The following is a 20,880-nucleotide window of genomic DNA, read 5'->3' on the forward strand; positions in this document are numbered from 1 at the left end:
CACAAAACAGCACAACGATTGATGCTTAATCTCTTGCTTGGAAATGTAAAACTTGTCAGATAAAAATTAGACCTTTTCTTATATTTGAAATTTTTAATTGTCTGTTGTAAGTCATAATCAAATTGCAGTTTTGTTAGTCAATATAAAATTAAGTTGGTATAAAATATTTTCATGTCTTTTTCAACTTCATCCTAATGAGGTTTGACATCAATCCTAGAACGAAAATTATTAAAATTGAGAGATTGAATAATTTTTTTTTTGAAGTAGTCAGAAGAGAAAATAAAATAATTAGAGAGCTTCAGTTGAAGACTACTCCATAAAATCTTGAATATCTGTAATAAATTAATTGAATAAATGAATGAATCTTGTTTTTTTTTTGTCATATTATCAAGAGATCTTGGCAATGGGATAAGTTTGGTGGCAAAGTTCTGGCATTTATTCATTTTCTTATTATTGCAAGGACAAACTTCTTTCAAATATGGCTATAGGGACTGGGGGGAACCTATATAAGTCAGATTTTATCAATTTTAAAAGAATATATTTATATATAAACTTACCATATAACATAAACATTTACTTCATTTGAAGCATTTTTGTCCACAACCAATAATTGAAAAGAGAACAACCTGGAAAAAAACTTTTTGGACATGCTGTATATACAGTAAAACCTGTCTTTAATGGAACCTGCACTAAGCGGAAACCTGTCGTCGATTAAAAAATTTGTTATCCCATGATTTCAATGCCAAAATACACATTAAAAAACCTGGATTAAACAGAACCTGTCTAACACGAAAACGGAAAGGAAAATTGTGTCCTTTAAAGGAAAATTTCACACAAACACTGCGATCAATAGACCATACAAACTGTTAAAGTGTTCCACTGAAATTTTTTATGCAATCTATGCTAATAAATGTGAGTTCTACATCATCCATCCTTAGATTAGTGAAAATTGTTTCTGTACTTGATACTGTGGTTTTGATAAGTCATATGTAGTAAAGCAGTTCCTTTAAAAAGAACGTAAATGTCATTATTTTAGAAGATAAACAGTGCAAGTCAGAATTTTATACAGATACTATCAAAACCTAAATACAGCATTTAGTAATTATATATATATTGACTGATTATTTATTTTATCTGTTTTCAAATTATAGACTAATTATTTATGCATTTTATTTTTAAATTGTTTATTTTACCTGTGTGTGTGTGTGTGCAATTAATTTATTTTTATTTTATTTCAATCACACATGGATCGTTACATAATTTTACACATTATATCAACTGAACCTTTATTATGCAGAAACCTGTGTTCAATGGAAAATCTTGGTCCCTTGCGATTCCACTGAAGACAGGTTTTACTATATTGTGTGTTTTTTTCCTCAAATAAGTAATGTAAAATATTCAAATTATTTATCACATTTATTTTACAGATGGTGTCATTGAAATGGATAGTGAAGATGGCTTAGTTGAGACAAGCAATGGTCCTAACAACCCATTCAACTGCCGCAGGTAAACAAGATCATACTATCTCCAAAGAGAGAAGCAGAAACTGCACAAATACAACTCTACTATTTGTCCATGTGGGGTACTGGGAGAGCATGGCAAATGATTTCTTCACAAAAATTTATTTACATCTACTTTGTAGGACAAATAATACCTTGGTTAAAACAGTCAGCCATGCTACACAAGAATGTCCAAATGTAAGTCAGCATTTGCATTGTACAGGTATGGGAAAGACATGACTGGTAGAAATCCTTTAATGCTTGCATTTAGTTTTTTCTTCTTTTTCATTATAGAAAATTGGGATTATAGTTAGCTCCCAGATTGGTACTTAGATCATCATTTTGGTTTCCATTGACTAGAAAAAGAAGAAAAACTAAGTGTAACTGTAGGATAGAGGTGACTTGTATAAAAAAGTGCACTTTTAAGTTAATATGGTTTAAAAACAAGATAACATCATGAAAGCCACTAGTATGGTCTTCGGAGAATACATTTCTTTAACACTGTATGAAAAAACAATGTTTAGGTTTTTATAATTTGTGAAAAAGAAATCCAATGTAAATGCCACAATAAATGTTCCTTTAATTTTATGACTTCTATTAGTTTTCAATTATTGTGTGAACTTATTTTTCTGTCACAAATTTACTCTATTGTATTTAGAAGTTGATTTGAAAGTAATTCTGGATATAAGACCATTACTGAAACATTAGAAAAAGTGTTATACCTCATAGCACAAGGCTGTAGTGAGAGGGGGAACCAGAGAAAATGACTGGCCATATGGAATAACATGGTTATTATAGTTAGAATTTTTTGTTCTATCTCTATGGTCCCTACAGACCACCAGTTGTCCACCTTCCTCAAAAATAAATTTTTGGCTACACCCCTGCTTCATAGTAACTTGGGAAATTCAGATAACTTATACAGAGAATAAAAATTTAAAGTATTCTTTGAATAAGAATATAGTTATAAGAAGAAAAAAAATCAACATTTCTGTTTCAAGACAATTTAATCTTAAATACAGGCAAACCATTACTTTTCTTAGCAATTATGCAAGGTAATTCAGAAGGAATCACCTGATTTCAAAATTATATATATTTTTTAAAATTAACAACACAGAATAGTAATACTTAAATATAAAAGGAAAATTCCTAAGTTTGTTTAACAAATGTCTAATAAAACTTATATAACAATAATATTCAATCAATATGACACAACAATAGTCAAAGTATATAAAAATTCTCACCAAACACCTGATAATAAATTATTGTTAACTGCTTCTAAAGCAGTAGAATTATGTTGCTCCAATTTGTATAGGCTGTTGAGCAAAGGTGGCACAAACAAATGATTTTTTACACACCCTGAAAGAAGGAAGTTGCATGGGTCATATCTGGTGACCTAGGAAACCAGCCAGCTGTGTAACACCAAGTAAACCTAGTTCAATGCACCCAATCCAAATGCAGGGTAGCTCCATGTTGAGAAAATGATGAACCTCTGTTAACGGGACCAGTGTCCCATCTTGTTTAAAAAATTAAGCTGGAGCAATCTTCTTTCAACTGTGCAAAATGTGAGATTAGTTCAGACCACACAGAAAAGTCTCTATTGCTTTTTAACAATCTGTGCAGATATGCTTGGTTGCATTGGACGTTTTAATTCACTAGATATCTAGTGAATTCAAACTGATTATATTATCTCTAGATACTAGTGAATTCAAACTGATTATATTATCTCTAGATACTAGTGAATTCAAACTGATTATATTATCTCTAGATACTAGTGAATTCAAACTGATTATATTATCTCTAGATACTAGTGAATTCAAACTGATTATATTATCTCTAGATACTAGTGAATTCAAACTGATTATATTATCTCTAGATACTAGTGAATTCAAACTGATTATATTATCTCTAGATACTAGTGAATTCAAACTGATTATATTATCTCTAGATACTAGTGAATTCAAACTGATTATATTATCTCTAGATACTAGTGAATTCAAACTGATTATATTATCTCTAGATACTTTCAGCTGTCATGTCTGTCTTGTTTTTAACGTAAATATGATTTTGGGAAATATTTTATTAAAAGAAGATTATAAAAAGACATCCACATAAAAATGTTTCATCCATATACAGTGGAGCATAGATTATCTGAATACTGATAAACTGAAACATCGGTTAACTGAAAGCGTTGCAGTCAGCAAATTCAAATTTGTGCACCATTTAGAAGTTCTGTTAGCAGCCGCTAGTGCTTTTAGTGAAGCAAAAGAAAATTTTGGACTTCTGTTCCTAAACTGTAGTCCTACTTTAATGACCATTTTGAACTTGCCCAACTAGGCTAGTCAGTTCTCTGTTATTTGTAGGACATGTGATACAAAATATATACTGTTTTGTGTTTAATATCACTGTATCTTTATTTCATATTGCTCCTATGACATTGGTACAATTTTTTTTGGTGAATGATCGGTTATCCAAAAAATAAGTTATCTGAACAACCCCAGTCCCCAATTCTTTCTGGCAATCGATGCTCTAATGTATATATATTTTAATGTTTCAATGAGCAACATATAAATACAATAATAGGATCGATTATTTTATATGATATTGTTACAATAAAAATATTGTTTGTGATTTAATGTCATATGTGTACAAGCCCATATAACAACCTGCTGTAGATACTAATTATTATTTAGCTGAATTTTTCCTGCGAAATAAGCTTGCTGGATAGAAATTTTGTTGCTAATGAGATCATTGATGTCCTCTTCCTTCATAATAATGGTGCATGAGGCATAAAATGATGATTGGTGGTCTTTAAAAATGGAAGCTTTTCCTTAAAATAAAACAAAATAAATACATAAACAAATCATTAAAAAAAAATGTTAAAATCTTCAAAGATAAAACTGTGACAATCTTACAGAGAGAAATTGGAAAATTTCCAAGTAATTTGTCTTTTGTGAAGATCCAAATATTTATTGCTTTAGTTTCATATTGGTACAATAGTGTTCAAAATCAAAAGAATGAGCAAAGAGAAGTAGTTCTTCAAATTTTCTCAAAAAATACTAAAACAAAGTAGAAATATGTGGACAAATAATGATGCAATATACCACTGGTTTCAAATACACAATCATGATTGTACATAGTAGCCCAGCAACAGGGGTAGATATAAAAAGTAGTTTGTTGCAGGGCTGTTTGGTTTCAACCACGTTGATTTTAACCAAGTTTTTTTCTTTTCAAAAAATCACATAAAAGTGGCCTAAATATAATTTTTTCCCTGAAAAATATCATATTGGTTCATTATTATCCAAAATGTTTTATTCTTGCCACATTTTCCATTCTTGGAGTACATTCTGATGGTATATCTTTAAATGGTGTAAGATGATATAAATGTTTTTTTTCAAAAAAATATCATAAAAGTGGTCTGAATGTAAATTTTCTTTCATATTAAGTATCTTAGTTGCTGAAAATTATATACAGTATCAAAATTGCTCATTCTTACTGTATTTTCTAACTTTGCGCTACATTCTCATGCTCTATCTTAAGCAAATTCATGAATGAGGATTGCATCACACATATGTGGTGGTGGTGTATTATCTCGCAGGCTTTTTTTTTTCCTTTACGAAGAAGCAGCAACAGTAGTGCCTTCACTGGCATGCTAATGGCAGGTGGTCTTATAATCCAAAAAGAAACCAGCTGCTCCTTATGCAGAAAGACCAGTGTACTAGTACTTACATTACCTCACAGACATTTTAATTTTTTTTTCCATAAGAAGCAGCACATCTCATACTATATATCGCCACCAGGCTTAATATTGAATTATTATTTTTACATATTTTAAACAATACCAACAGTTAATCAAGGTTCTACTGTACAGTAGTAAAAGTCCAAAATTGGCCAGTTCATAAAGTGGCCAGTGATCCCTGTCCAAATAATTTTCAGTTAGAAATTCCTTGGAATATGGACTGGGTCACCATTTGGTTAGGATGTACAGTAGTATGTGATTCATGAAAAATAATCAGCTATATACAGGGTGATTATAATTAAAGTTCTGATTCCAAAACATGAAAAAGAACTGCTGATTAGAATGAATTGAAAATTTGCATGGGTCCAATGAATGAAGCAATGGAATTTTCTTTAGCGAAAGAAAAAAAAACTTTAAAATGTATAAGTAGATGATGCTGTACTTGGCCAGCGGTATAATGTATTTTGCGCAACCATATCATTTTGGCTCTTCAGCAGCATTAGTGTGTGAATAGCAGGGCTGGACAAATCCCAGATGCTGAGGTGACTAGTAAATCAATTTTGGCACATAAACTTTTATATGTATCATTGCTAAAATGAAGTGTAAGCATGAGAATTTTTTTTTGATTTCGTAATAATGTGTCCTCCAACATGAAAATGAGCCAAAGTCCTAGAAAAGTAAAAAAAAAGCAAAAAACTCAGGACTACTTTTCTTGGGAAAAAACATGCTTCGTTCTTAATGAATTTGGTTGGCACCTAAAATTTTTTTCGATTTGTCCAGCCCTAATGGACAGCATAACTTTTATCAAGATGCACATTGCGACACCAGCAAAGTAGCTGCTGATGAACCATTTTGACAATAACAACATGACGACACCTGGCTGCCATGTTCACCTGACATTCACCTGTCAGGTGAACCCTTGCAACTTTTGGCTTTGGAGCTACCCCAAAGTGTTATGTGCAGTGGTCGGATTGCAAACTTTGGTGAATTGAAAGCACATTCACATCATTACCATGACATAGGCCTACTTTGATCTGTTGTTGAACAAGCACTTTTGTTCTTCCACCTCACAGCCAGAACACAGTGGATAACATATTTAACATCTCTTGTGTAAGTTGTAGTTGTTTATTTAAATGACTTCATTTTTGTGATGTTTCCATGAATTACAAAATCATGTCTTGCTAATTGCATTATCATTTTGCCTTGACTGGCTATCACATCCATTCTGCAAGCAAATTTACTATGTGCTGGATGAATACAGAATCATCTATTTTACACTTTTTAAGTACTTTTTCCCCTTCACCATACATAATTCCATTGCCTCAGGAACATTCATGCAAATTTTCAAATCATTTTGACCAGTGGTTTTTATTTTAGTGTTTTGAAATCAGAACTTCAATTATATAAAATCACCCTGTATATCGTAAATAATTGCTAATTAATCTGCATTAATTATGCTGCATTAAATTCATTGTATTTGCCTAGTTTTTATCATAGTTTTTGCGAAATAATGTCCTAATTAAGCGTATTGAAAGTAACTAGAGAAAACACATCTTTATTATAGGGTTAGTAAGCATTCTCAAACACAAAATAATTCCTTGAGTTAAGCAATAAAATAATTAAATTGTAAAAGTTCGTTTTTATTAAAATGTTAAGAAATATTTTACAGATTAATTAATATGGGAATTATGTTAATTATTGTAATTACATTTATGAACATTTTATTTTAATTAATTATTAGAAGTTTGAATGATTTTTCAGAAATTTTATTGTTTTTAATATAAATGCTATTAAAACCAAAAACCGGTTTAAACCAAAAAAAAACCTGGTTTTTGGTTTAAAAAATAACTTTTTTTTTACCAACCCTTGGTTTATTGCAAGGCTGTTACTTTGTTTGTACACATCAGCAATAATCATAGCATCATGTATTGTAAAGTTATGTTGAACTTTATAAGCAGTGCAGTAGAATGAGCCGCCACCAAATTTTAGATGATGGAGAGAGGCAGAAAATTCTTGGCAGATGAAGGCAGGGCAATCCCTAGGTCAGGTTGCAAGAGAGCTTGATGCCAAATGTCATCTGCAATTTGTAGAGACAGTTTCAGGAGGCTGAATCTATATGCAGAAAGATTAGGTAAGATTATGTAAAAGCAACAACAATGAAGTTCAGCCAGGTACTAGACGACTACTACAGGTACACAGCAATCTGCTGCCACTAGAATAATAGTTTGAAGAATCACTGTTCTTAGAAGGCTACACAGATGGCTTTTTGTTCAAAGAGCTGCTGTTTGCACCTTATTTCCTTCCTCATACAAGTGAGTAGTGAGTGCATTCAGCATGGTGCAGAGTACATCAATATTGAGCACGACTTCTGTTGGACAAGTCTAGATTCAGCATTGTTGAGATATTTTCTATAATTTCCAAGGAAAAAGCAAGCAGTGGGATGAGGGAAGTACTTGGTTTTAAAATCAGTGACTAAAAATATAGTGACCATACTATACAGATTTTCAAAAAAAACAAGATTCAAGTAAAGAAATTCCAGGACACATGACAGACATTTTAGCGTATTTCATTGCTTCCAGCGGGCAGTCTTAATTTTTCAATCCATTCTCGTATTGGTTCACATTTTGCGAATGAGTGTACGAAATTAAAGAATTTTTTTACTGCCTTTATTAATACTACATGGTTAGAAATATGTATTAACTAGCAATATATATTAAAAATATGTAATTATTTTAAATTTCTTATAATAAAAATTGAATTAATCAGTTGATCAACTGATCAAATTTTTTTGTTTAACCCTATACGGAACACTACCCTTTAAAGTTGGAATTTCAACAAAAAAGTTATAGGCTTTCTACTTAGGCTTAAAGGAGTATGCAGGTATGATTTTATAAAGATTGCACTTACCATTTTGGTTCTGCACCATGGGTGCACCATGGGGAGACCTGCTACTTCACACCCCATCCCCCCCCCCAAAAAAAAATTCTTATATGATTTTTTATGAAATAATGAGATAACTATTTACAGTTCCTATATACATACAAGTCCTATGTGAAAAAATAGTTACAATCAGTCTATTTTTTGGCTTCATGAAATTTTTCAAAGCACATTATAGACCTTTTTGGTGAAAGCACAAACCCTTCACTACCCGAAGGCAATTCCTCAAGCAATTTCAGTTCTTTGGGAAGACAGCAGACCTCTCTGCGCCATTTACAGAACGATTAATAATTAGTGAAAAAAATTAACTACAATTATATTTACAATACAGAAAAAATAAGCTATGTATATATATACAAAAAAAAAATATCTACACAATTATATAAAATGTACAACAGCGAGAGCAAAACAGTTCGTGCAGCTCTAAGTAAAGATGACTCGAGCTATTGATAAAATCATCCCTGCCTGAAACCTCCCTGCAAAATTCCATAGTATCACATTTCCTACAAATGGAATATATATTTTTTGTTTTTTTACAGACAACCAACCCTCCCTCGCAGCATCTGACAGCTTGACTTCATTTCCCCCAAACAGAGAAAAACAGAAAACATAAACAGATGTTTCCTCTCGTCATTGCATTTGGTTGTGTAATATGATACGAGCTAGTGCTGCAGTGTTCCAGTTGATGGAACAGCTTATTTTATTCAATGATTCTTCCTATGTTTCCTGCATAAAAAATTAAAAATAATACAGAATGAATAGTTTAGAGTGCAGCCAACGATATAACGTAGAATTTTTTTTTCAAGCAATCTTTTTTGTATCACAAAAAATTTACAAAATTTCTTATAAATACAGAGATTTAAAATAACACGTCACAGCTGAAGATCATGGATTGCCTTGTGTAGTGGTGCCATCTATGATTGAAAAGGAAAGTTCAAAGTAAATGGTAAACCTATTTTTATCCATTTATAATTGAATTTAACAGTTTGAGAAGCTACTCAAGTTGGGTGGTCCATGCAGTGGAACACTGAGCAACAAAGGGTTAACCAGTAAAAAATTTTGATTTTCACTCCTAGTAACAACCTTACAAAAAAAAATAGATATAGAATAATTTACATACACTCATTGCCATAAAAATTTGCGCACCAATAATTGTGGGATCGAAACAAAAGTTGGCCTGAAGGTACATGTCGGGCAGATATGCAAATGATTAGAAATGCAGCGTGATTGCGCATTGCGTAATGCCACTAGAGGGCGTTGAACTTCGTTCTCCTTGGAGTATAAAACAGGTAAGCAGAGCTTGCTGGAGTGTATTTAATCGTTTGCAAAGGAAATGCTGAGCTAGACATGCCGTTACGCCGTCGTCGAAGACCATATGAGCAGTTGTCAGAGTTCGATAGGGGAAGAACATCGGGATGATGGAAGCTGGGTGGTCAGCTCGGCGAGTAGGTCGTCAACTAGGCCATTCTGTTTTTACTGTGAGGAGGTGTTGGGACCAGTGGACAGAAGAGACGTCATTTACACGGCGACCAGGTTCAGGACGCCCTTGACAGACCAGTCGTCGAGAAGACCCTCACATCATCCGAAATGCACGCGTAGAGCCAACTGCCTCATTGGCCGCTATCCAGACACAGGCAGCAGCTTCACTAAGGGCCCCTGTGTCTTCCCGAACCATCGCAAGGCGCCTGGCTGAAGGACATCTGGTATCGCGGCGCCCATTACGTGTGCTGCCAATGACACCCACCCACCAACGCCTCCGTTTGGAGTGGTGTCGAGCACGACGGGATTGGACTGCAACGGAATGGAACCAGGTCGTCTTCAGCGACGAATCGAGATTCAACTTGAGCAGTGATGACAATCGTGTTCGTGTGTGGAGGCCCCGTGGTGAACGCTTCAATCCTGCCTTCGCTTCACAGCGACACACCACTCCCACAGCTGGTGTCATGGTATGGGGTGCCATTGCTTACGATACACGGTCACCCCTAATATTGATCCATGGCACAATGACAGCCCAGCGGTACGTCCATAACATCCTTCTGCCACATGTGTTGCCACTCATGGCAGGGCTCCCAGGAGTCATTTTTCAACAAGACAATGCTAGGCCACACACAGCAAGGATGTCACAAGACTGCCTCCGCCACATTACCACCCTTTCCTGACCTGCTCTATCCCCAGATTTGTCACCAATCGAGCATATCCGGGATCATTTGGGACGGCAAGTTGGACACCCTACGAGGTTGGTCGAACTAGAGGTGCATTTACAGCAACTGTGGAATGAGATGTCTCAGGACATCATACGGAACTTGTATGCCTCAATGCCCGCTCGTATCGCATCGTGCATTCGCGCTAGAGGGGGTCCAACAGAGTACTAAAACTTCTGTTCATCTGTACTTTTTTCTGCAATAAATGATCCTTTTTCTTGGATTTTCTAATCACTTACTTATATCAACGTAGTACTTACATGTGTAAAATTTCGTTTCATTTTGACGACTTCTTCTGGGTGCGCAAATTTTTATGGCAATGAGTGTATTACAAAGTTACACTCATCTGAAACTTACCATTCTGTAAAAGCACGTAAATAACATGAAGCAGATCTTGGTTCCTGTATATCTTTAGTTCAAATGATTTTGGAAGAAGACTTATTTCTTTCTGATAATCCTCCTGCTCCAACCAATTTTTTACACTGTCTAAAAAGCAATTATCCTCAGAGCTCTTGTAATTTTCCACTGAGTTAGATGAAATATTCTTATTATCTACATAAAAATAAAAACCCCTCATAAAATTTATATAAAAGTTTACATAGCTTGTGCTAATCAAATTACAGTGAAACCTTGCTACAACAATACTCAATATAATGATAAATCTCTCTACAATGATATTTTTCAAGTGATGTTCGGAAATGTCTATACTCTAATGTCAAACTGCTGTCTCTCTTGATATGATAATAAATCCCTCTGCAACATTATTTTTTCTAGGTCCCCAGAGTATTGTTATACCAAAGTTTCAGAATGTAATGTTTGATGAAATGAAAAAAAAGTTATTTAACTCTTAAATACATAGCTTTTTGCATACATAGCTTAAATACATAGCTTTAGTGTCAGTGTCTGTCTATGGCATAGTGTCAGTAACTATAAAAAAATTATCAGCTTGAAAAAGAAAGAAACAAACAAACATTTAAGGGTTAAGCAAACCTACTGAATTCATAAAAATTAAGATGGTTGCAACTGACGTTGTTTAAAATATTTGAAATGTATATATAAAATATATGTATATGTAAAATATTTGAAATGTATGCGTCAGCATACTATGATACATAGAAATATGAAAGGATACTTTTTCAGCTATAAATAGCATATTCAATATGAATAAGCCAAAGTTTCATTACAGGTACATGCTTTTATTTATTTATTTTTTTAACACTAAAACGGCCAGAGCAGTCATTTTGACGGTTTTTTTATTTTGAAAACGGCATAATCTCTGCAGTATTTGACGTAAACACTCCATTTTTGGTGACTTCATTATTTTTGTACTTATCTCTGTGTACAAAAAATTGAAGACATTGAAGGTTTCATTTCTGGAGAGCAGTCATTTTGACTGCTATGTGTAAATTGCATAAGTTTTGTCCTTGTGGTGGGCATAGATGTATACTTTTGCTTTTAGGTTTATTCTTTATCATTTCGTGATGGCACACACAACACAACATATATTCAGGAGTAACATATCAATAAGAGAAAATAAATGAAATAATGCTATTTGTTTGGCATCCTGTTACTGGGAAATCTAAAATGTCTATTCGCAAGGACAGTATGTATCCACAATCAAAACACTATATATTATTTAGCTATACCCTCTTTTATCAAAGTTGAGGATTTTTTTTCTGATCGTTTACCTGGCAAGTTAAGTTTTTTGTTTTAGTTTGACATTTCATAACTCTTCATGCCACCATCTGCTTTGAAAGCTTCCTAAGAAACAGAGATTCATTCACAATGTGCAGAAATGGCTTTTAGAAAAAGGATGTATTAGAACAAAATAGTCTAATTTTATCAGTGCTGAATGATATTTTGGACAATAAATCTAAGGCTGAGGAGACTTACGATGCAAACTCTGACAACGAAAATAATGATTTTTTTCTATATTTACACGAAAGAGAAAGTAGTGATTCCAGAGGTGATTAGTCTGAATCAGATAATACTGACGAAAAAGAAAGACAAAGATGTATATTTTTTTAATTGTATATTCTTCATAACTTAATTTGTAGTATGAAATTTTAATAGTGCCCCTAGTTTTTCCTTGAAAGTGCAAATTTACAAGGGCACAATAGTATATGTTATTCATAGCATGCACAAACTAAATAAAGTGAATAAAAAAGACCATGATATACATGTAAAAATGTGTACATCATCAAAATGAAGCAATGTGCGATGCGATGCAAATGCAATGTTTATCTATCTTTTTTCACGATAAATCTTGTCCACAGTTGCCCTCTAATTTTTCATATTTATAGTTGGAAAATCATTTTATGGGCACCTTGTATGCTTAAGAAAACGTAAATTTCTTCAAAATTAACAAATTAACCATGTGGGATAATGCTTGTTATTTTTTATTGTAAAAGTTAGTGTGATTAAATATATTGTAATTACAACAAGCAGCAGTCAAAATGACAGTCAACAGCCCTTTTAGGTATAACATATAGTCTGGCCCTTCTAGTGTTAAAAGTAAAAGTTATGCAGTTCAAACCTTTACAAATACAGAATTTGTGAAGTTTATGGGGTTGGTGCTTTAGGAGAATTTTTCCAAAATTTTAAAACATGAAATTTTTTTCAGTTTAGAACTGTGGTGGTTCTCAACTTTTTACTAAGCTCTGGTGCAGTAAACTTCTGTTTACATCCTTTCACCTCTAAATAATCAATATAAATGAAATTGATACATTATACCATGGAATATTTTCCAGCTTGTGACTACTGGTCTAAAAAATGAGTACAAAAACATTTACAATCTGAAGATCACATATATAGAAGGTATGTAAGTATTGATCACAGATCAAGAGAAAAAAATGAGAAACACACAAAATGCCATGATAGTATCTGTAATTATATATATAGTATGAGTTGTCCCTCTTAAAATCCATAGATATGATAAAGCTCACCCAATACACATACATACAAATAAAGATGACTGCTGTACTAGTGATATGTATAGTAATAAAGATATTTCTTATGTAAAAGGTGCACATAAAACAATATTAAGCTTCTATAGACAGAACTTCCAGTTAATGTAGGTCAGATTTGAAAAAAATTTGAAAAATTCTAATTGTATTAACTCTTACTGCTCTCATTTTTATTCAAGAAATGGTGACCACCAACTGCTGAAGGCTTCACCACAAAAGGGTTCCACTCAGATGAAATTGCTTTCAGAGCATTGATTAATACATTTGGTCCATGAAGTGGCTGACCTTCTTGTAACACATGCATTAATGGTCTAAAAGAATATAAATAGTTATACATAGAGAGAAATAAGTATTTGCCAAAGAAATTACAATCAAATTACATTTATTAATAAACAGATTAAGAAACTTGGAATTGAAGAAAGTTAATGCGATTTCAAGCAAATTTTCAAAAATTGACGTTAGTTTTGACAAACATAAAGAATGATATATATTAATAGGATGAAAAAAAATTACATCCCTACCACCACTTATATGTATATTTACATATGTTTTGAAAGTTTGAAATTATATAAGAATAGCTAATTCTCAGATATATACAGGGTGTCTACATTACCTGATACCTAATTCTTGAATAGTTAGTCTAGAAGTAACTTCCAATAACAAAAAAATGTTTCAGATATTGTCACAAATCAACCAACAAACTTAAAAAAATAACTTCCTGCAAAGTTGCAAAATTTAATTTTTTTATAATCATCTGGTGAGTACCATAGCTAGATAACTAAAAAGTTTGTGATGTTTAGGTGAGTACAAAAAGCTTCAATATACTGCAACTAGACAATCTGTAACACAAATCTAAGCAAAGCCTTATTGTGTGCTTCAATATAAATTGTAGATAATGCTAAATATACACTCCATTTAGTTTTCACAGGTATTTTTCTCAAAACACCACAGAGTTATCTAATTGCAGTACTCACCTGACAATATGGTCTTATATAGTAACAAATTCTTCATGCACTAACATGTGCTAAAAAAATGTAGCTTTGTAAGATGTATTTTTTTGAGTTAAAATACTTCTAGGAGGATGTATGATAATATTTGACAAAAGTTTTGTAACTGGAACTGAATTCTACTAAAGAATAGCAGTTTATGAATTAGCTATTAGAGAACAATAATAATGGTCAATCTGTAGATACTGTAATTACCATGAAATGTCATGTCACCCATAATATTTTTTTTCTAGAAAAATACATCATGCCCAAACATGTTTTTTTTTTTTTCATTTTTTATTTAACACAAATGATGTGAATCTCATAAAAAAAAGAAATAACTCCTTCAGAATACAAATGATCATGGAAAACTCAATTTAAGCAGTAACCTTGTCAGAATGATTCATATTTTGAATTCATTGTTAAACATAATTTAATTACTTTTAAGTTAAAAAGGGAAATATTCCATAATCACGGTGAATGCCACCAGGCAACATTTCAAAAATCACAGATGAAAAATAAATGACATTTCTAAAATTCTACAATAGATAAATTTGAGACATTTTGGTTTCACAACTTCACAATCCTGTTTTCTTTTCTGATTATGTGATTTACTGCTTTTGCTGTTACCATTGTTATAGTATTGAAAAGTTATGCCATATTAAATCAAATACGGTTAGTCTCAATAGTAACATCCATATCATGAGTCCATATCATAAATCTTCAGTCTGGCACATGTAATTAGAAGCAGATTTTGGAAATGTTGTCAATTATTGTTCACCCTGTTTATGGAATATTACCACATTAAAAATGTAACAAGTTGCAGATGACAATATAAGTAATACACTTAAAAGTCTGTCTATGAAGTTTGAAAGGACATTGTGTGGGGGAAAAGTTTTCATAATGAATTTTTTTATACATTTGAGAAAAAAAATGAAAGTGTTAAAAATTAAAAAATGTTTCACAATTACCATAAAAAATAATAAAAAAATATTTTTTTCCCATTCTGATAACCATTTTCACGTCTCTACATTACTAACATCTAGAACTACTCATGTTTAACTGATTCACAAAAGTTGGTTGGATAATGGTTATAAATTTATAATTACAAATTTTATTACATTTAAATTGCGTACAGTTGAACTATAATGAATACGTTATAGCGGCACAAATTTTTAGTGAGCAAATCTTCCATGCAGGGATTATATGTAAAAACTACGTTTTGGAGTCAACTTGACATAACACCAACTATAGCTTGGATGTAAACAATGTATGATTTTCCGAGAATTTCACATTTCTTCTCCCATGCTTTTTCTTTTTCAAAAGAAGTTGAGGATTTATCCTTTTCATTTCACTGTTATTATTGGTCAGCATAACAATACTTTATAGGGCAAATGTCTTTAAGAATAAAGAATGGTGTGGCCAGGGGGATCTTAGAAAGCACATTGAATATCTGAATCTGTGTAGGGACCAAAACAACCAACGTATTCAAAGAAACAGATTTATTGATAAGTGTAAAATGAGCATACTGCACCAGTTTGTTCAAGGTTGCCAAGAAAAAATTTTCAACAGTGCATGCTTTTACTCGCTGAACATTAAATTTTGAGTGGTATCACCTCCCACGATTCGTTCCATTCAAATTATGTCAAAAGAAGTTGTTCTTTCAGTATCTGAGAAACAGGAAATTTGTGATTATATCAAACCAATGTAGACTAAAAGAAATGTCGCTATTATTATTATTTTTTTTGTACTTATAAAATGTGTCACTAAATTTATGCAGAATTAAAATATTTTGAAAAGTAAGTATATGTTTTTTCTTTAAGTTTCTATCTATTCTACTCAAATAAATATTTGCAATACATCACTGAAATCAGCATTTGTCGAAGTAGATATTCTACGAAAATTCAGAATTGGCAGTTACAGATTTTGGGGTCAATTTGATTTTGCACAAAAAATCCTATAAGATGACATTACCTCTATCTAAAGGATATCCGTATCTAATGGTGAGATCTCAGATACAAGCACTGAGAGATCGATGAAGTGAAAAATCGAATTGTCACCAAAACCTACTAAAATTATTTCAACGAACACAGATTTCAGTGATGTATTCAAACAATGAATACAGCCTCCAAGAATCTGACTTTTTGTTTTTGCCTAATTAATTAATGATTTTGTCGATATTGCATGTATAAAATGAATGCTGGATATTAATTCCTGGTTTTTTTTCTTTTTGTATTCATCTGTGTTGTTGTGCAAATAAATCTATCTATCTATAAACGACTAAATTTCTCCTGAACTAGATGGCCAATTTGGTTTATTCTAAGCTCTTTTGAAAGCTAGTGGAATGGTCAAGTTTTTGGCAAATTTGGCCGATTGTAGCAAAAAGTGTGTTTGCAGAATTGGCAACTTAAAATTTTGGTGACACGATTCAATTTTGAATTTTGCCAATCTTTAAGCGCCTGCAGCTCACCATTAAATTCAGATATTTCAATGAAATTGGTGTGTCACCTTATAGTTAAAATTCTGAATGCATCCATCTTTCGGGAATGCTTCGATATCTTCTTGAGATGGGAAGCAGGGTGTGTCCAGTCCTTCAATGTTCAATGTCACCTTATAGGATTTTTCTGTGCTTTCCAGATATGTGCTTAGTTTGTGTGTAGGTCTCCTCCTAGTGTGTAGTTATCTCCTCTCCGAGACCATCCATCTCTTTGGGAAAGAGCGCAAACCATCCCAAGATGGTCTCTCTGGGCAATCAGCGGTCCTGTCTGTAGGTCTCTCACAAACTTCATAAATCCGGGTTTTTCATACTTGTTTTTTCATAATTGATTATCCACTATAACTCGAAAATGGTTCAATATAGGACAGGGTTGATAGGTTGTTTTATGATTCACTTGGGCTAGTCTATCGCTCTTTTGTTTGGCAGAATAAGTCAGATTCACCCTGTATACTAATATAAATTAGAGATATATATACACAATTCACATTTCCAAACATATTGAAAATGATAAAATGATGTAGGTTCATGAGAAATGATAAAGTTACTTACATTTCCACGCTTATTATCTCTAATCCCCACTGAACAGCAATCTTGTTCAATTTAGTCTGAAAAATCAATACCACTAAGAAAAGATGGAAAGCAATACACATATTTAAAAAAATTGAAGTCAATATTTTTCAAACAATATTAAAAAAGACTTCCAAAATTGTCAAGCTTTCACCACATTTTTAAAATATTAAGCAAAAATACCTCTATAGAAACAGAAATGCTTTCTCTTTCATTCTCCAAGCTTGATTGATCATACTCTGATAAAATATTTAGAATACAATGTTTTATAAAATTTTCAAAAGGCTTATCTTCATTGCTCAGATGTGTGACATACTGTACAGCCTTACCAATGCTATATTTTATACAGACAGATATTTCTATTATAGCACGATCAGCAGTCAATATCTGAAAATAGTAAAAATGTGTAATAGTAAAATGTCATGTGGCAAATACTTTTTTAATTTTCAACAACAACTATCAGATTTTATAACCAGCCATTTTTTGGAAAAAAAACTGGCTGATGAATGAATGTGTACATTCAGCATTTCAGAACAATAATAGTTTCATGTTCAGGACCAGAAATTAAGGACTAAATTCACACTACTGTGTAAAACACTGTACTGACTACATACTGTTTAAAAGACTGTACTGACTACATACTATTTAAAACACTACTGCACTACTAATTCTGAATGTCAGTGAATGTCATTTCACAGTGGAAATTAGAACACATGGTACTAATAACTAACGCTCATAAATATTAAACATTTCAAACTAAATAATTTAAAAAAATGAATGGCAGCCTTTTTTTCCATCATTGATTATCCTTTCTTCACTGATTTTTTGTAACGTTGAGAATGTACACCATTCTGTGTATTTAACCTTTTACTTAATTTCTTTGCAGGAAAGGGACAATGAAAATAGAATTAGTTTCTTGAAAATTTTGAATTGCAAAAGCAAAAGGTTTATATTATTTAATTGATTCTCTGGAAATACAATAAACAAGATATGTTTCTAACAGATGTGTATTGGGATTTTGCAGAAAACTTTTGTTTTTGATCACTGATTTCATTATTAACAAAACCAATCTTTTTTGAAAATCCCCATGATGAAAAAAATAAACATACAGGCTGTTTTTATTTTACAAGGTTTGTTCATCGAAACAGTTTTCTTAACTAGACATGGTTTATGTTAACGACATTATTAGAGAAAATCTCCCTAAGTTTTATTTAAAAAATCCTCTATTACCAACATCTTTTAAAAAGTTATATAATGAAATTCAAAATTTGATTATAGTGAGGATACTTTTACAGTGACCATAAGAAAACATAAATTAGTGAATAACAGCATAACTGTGGGTAAATTTCACTTTTGACTCCAAATAATGTACAAAATGTTTAAATATTTTACATATATATCAAAAGTTTTCCTGAATAATAATAAAAAAGAAAAGAACAGAAAAATAAACAACTTGGTATCCAGTCATTTCTACTTTGCATGAAAGAACAGCTGGACGAAATGTGAAAAATTTGAAAAGTTATAAATGTTACCTGTTCATTAGTGATATTATAAATCTTTGGTTGTAAATCAATACGAGACCATTTATCTATACAGGGTATCACTATACAATAACCTAAAATCAAAATGATCAATTGTAGTGATGCTTACATCAAAAATATTTCGACATTTAAAGGAATTCATTATTCTCAAGGAATATATAAATTCTCTTCAGAAAGAATATACCAAGTTCATACAAATCTCCAGTGCAATGAAAAATACAGTACTTTATTGATTGAAGACTATTTCCCCAATTTATCAACATCTCTTACAGGTAATAAAATCACTCCTATATATATGCATATACGATTTGAATCAACAAAATTCATATACAAATACGAACACAAGGGCCACAACAGGCAAATTGCCAAACGAGGTGACTGAAAAAAAGATACCCATAAAATATAACCAAAATACAGTAACTCAATATAAAAGAATATATGATGAAAGAAAAAACGAATAATCAATACTATATAACGCACGACCCATAAAAGATTATGGTTGTCTTATCTAAGTATGGATAGCTTCTTAATTTATCCCATTATGTTTATCGCACCTCTTTTTAAACATGCCAATTGTGTTAGAATTCATGACTCTCAGCTAAGCTATTCCATTTATTGGCAACCCTATTAGAGAAAAACTCCTTGCAACACCACAACCTGGAATTGTCCCTTATTGATGCCCCCCTCCCCTTGTTGAAGAAGTTAATTGATGATATATTAATAACTCATGGTCTCTCCTATCCATCCCATTGAATATCTTAAACACTTCCATCATATCCCCTGACACAAGCACTTTCCAATGTAAACACATTCAAGAAATCAAGTCTTCCTTCATAACTCAAGGCTTGTGTGCCAATTCGAGCATGCCTAGCTTTTTTCGGCACCCCCTCAACCAAGTCTATGTCTCTCTGTAGATATGGTCCCCAAAACCTTGCGGCATACTCCAATCCAGGACGAACTAAGCTTTAGAAAGGCGGAAGAATGACTTTAGGAGGACACGAAGAATGAAACTCTTGAGCATTCTATTTGCTTTTTTGACCACTTGAATAAGTTGAAGCTGAAGCAATTGCTACACTACAGATACTGTATTTGTAGAGCAAGGAAAACTATTTTTATTCTACCCAGGATCAGGGTCATCTCAAGGCAGTGCCATCTTAATGCATGGGCTCGGGGGCCTCAGAAAAATGAGAAGTAATTGAATTTTTCAAAAATTTTCCAGGTAGGGCCTCAGAAAAATAACTTAGCCCAAGGGGACCATGTACTCTTTAGATGGCTCTGTCTCAAGGACATCATAGGTCTCCAGGTAAAGGGATTTTTCTGAAGTCCCCCTACCCGGCTAGAAATACCTGCCTGCCAATTTATATACTTATTCTAGAAAATTGTAACCAGGTTTCATTATTATGAACCATGGCGCTGCACAAAATAACCCTGCAAGTTGATTTTTATACAAGTAATAGAGTTAGAGGAATGTAATACTAATTAAAGATCTCAATTATTTTTAATAGAAGTAACTTTCAGGAAAGAAATAAACTTGTGACTAACCGAGGGTACCACAGTTCATAATTTTGAGAAAGAGAAAGGATAGTACCACAGCTCCTAGGCTGGGATGTTTGGTGAGCTCCCAGACCACGATTTTTCATAGGCCTTTCTATGGTAAATTTCTAACATGAAAAAAACAAAAAAAAACCAACTGTCACAGGCCCCAGGCTTCTTCTTAAGTTTCCCAACTTTTTTTGTTCTACCGTGACCCCTTCTTTAAAGGCTTTTGGGTTCTCATTGCCCCCTACTTCCACTTAAGCCAACCCATAGAAAAATATGTTGTACCCATAGTTCCTACTTTCTTCCCTGGACCATTCTTTTCTAAACCAATCCCAACTCTGGTTTTACTCCTTTTCAAAGATAAGTGAATTGTGCCAGATGTGTGCATGTGTACATATGCAATGCTGTATG

General features: G+C 32.5%; 2 protein-coding genes across 3 annotated transcripts in view; one reads left to right on the top strand and one right to left on the bottom strand.

Moving 5' to 3' along the window:
- Window positions 1–2,090, top strand: part of LOC149080671 (stress-activated protein kinase JNK-like) — a 67,741-nt gene extending 65,651 nt beyond the window's left edge. The window contains exon 12 of the mRNA XM_089239864.1: window positions 1,428–2,090. Within this exon, the coding sequence (XP_089095990.1) occupies window positions 1,428–1,510 (83 nt within the window). The 3' untranslated portion in view covers window positions 1,511–2,090. The remainder of the gene's footprint in view (window positions 1–1,427) is intronic.
- A 1,522-nt stretch (window positions 2,091–3,612) lies between these two features.
- LOC149080672 (protein unc-1-like) overlaps window positions 3,613–20,880 on the bottom strand; it is a 32,794-nt gene continuing 15,526 nt past the window's right edge. For both annotated transcript variants that reach the window (XM_089239865.1, XM_089239866.1), the window contains 6 exons: window positions 18,922–19,004; window positions 17,573–17,776; window positions 17,372–17,427; window positions 13,499–13,650; window positions 10,731–10,925; window positions 3,613–4,326 (listed from right to left, as the gene is read on the bottom strand). In XM_089239865.1, the coding sequence (XP_089095991.1) occupies window positions 4,175–4,326; window positions 10,731–10,925; window positions 13,499–13,650; window positions 17,372–17,427; window positions 17,573–17,776; window positions 18,922–19,004 (842 nt within the window). In that variant the 3' untranslated portion in view covers window positions 3,613–4,174. The remainder of the gene's footprint in view (window positions 4,327–10,730; window positions 10,926–13,498; window positions 13,651–17,371; window positions 17,428–17,572; window positions 17,777–18,921; window positions 19,005–20,880) is intronic.

The sequence above is a fragment of the Pholcus phalangioides genome, unplaced genomic scaffold, assembly GCF_987345545.1.
Source record: "Pholcus phalangioides strain wild (caught in Gottingen) unplaced genomic scaffold, Ppha-v1.0 ptg000011l_1, whole genome shotgun sequence".
Lineage (NCBI taxonomy): Eukaryota > Metazoa > Arthropoda > Arachnida > Araneae > Pholcidae > Pholcus > Pholcus phalangioides.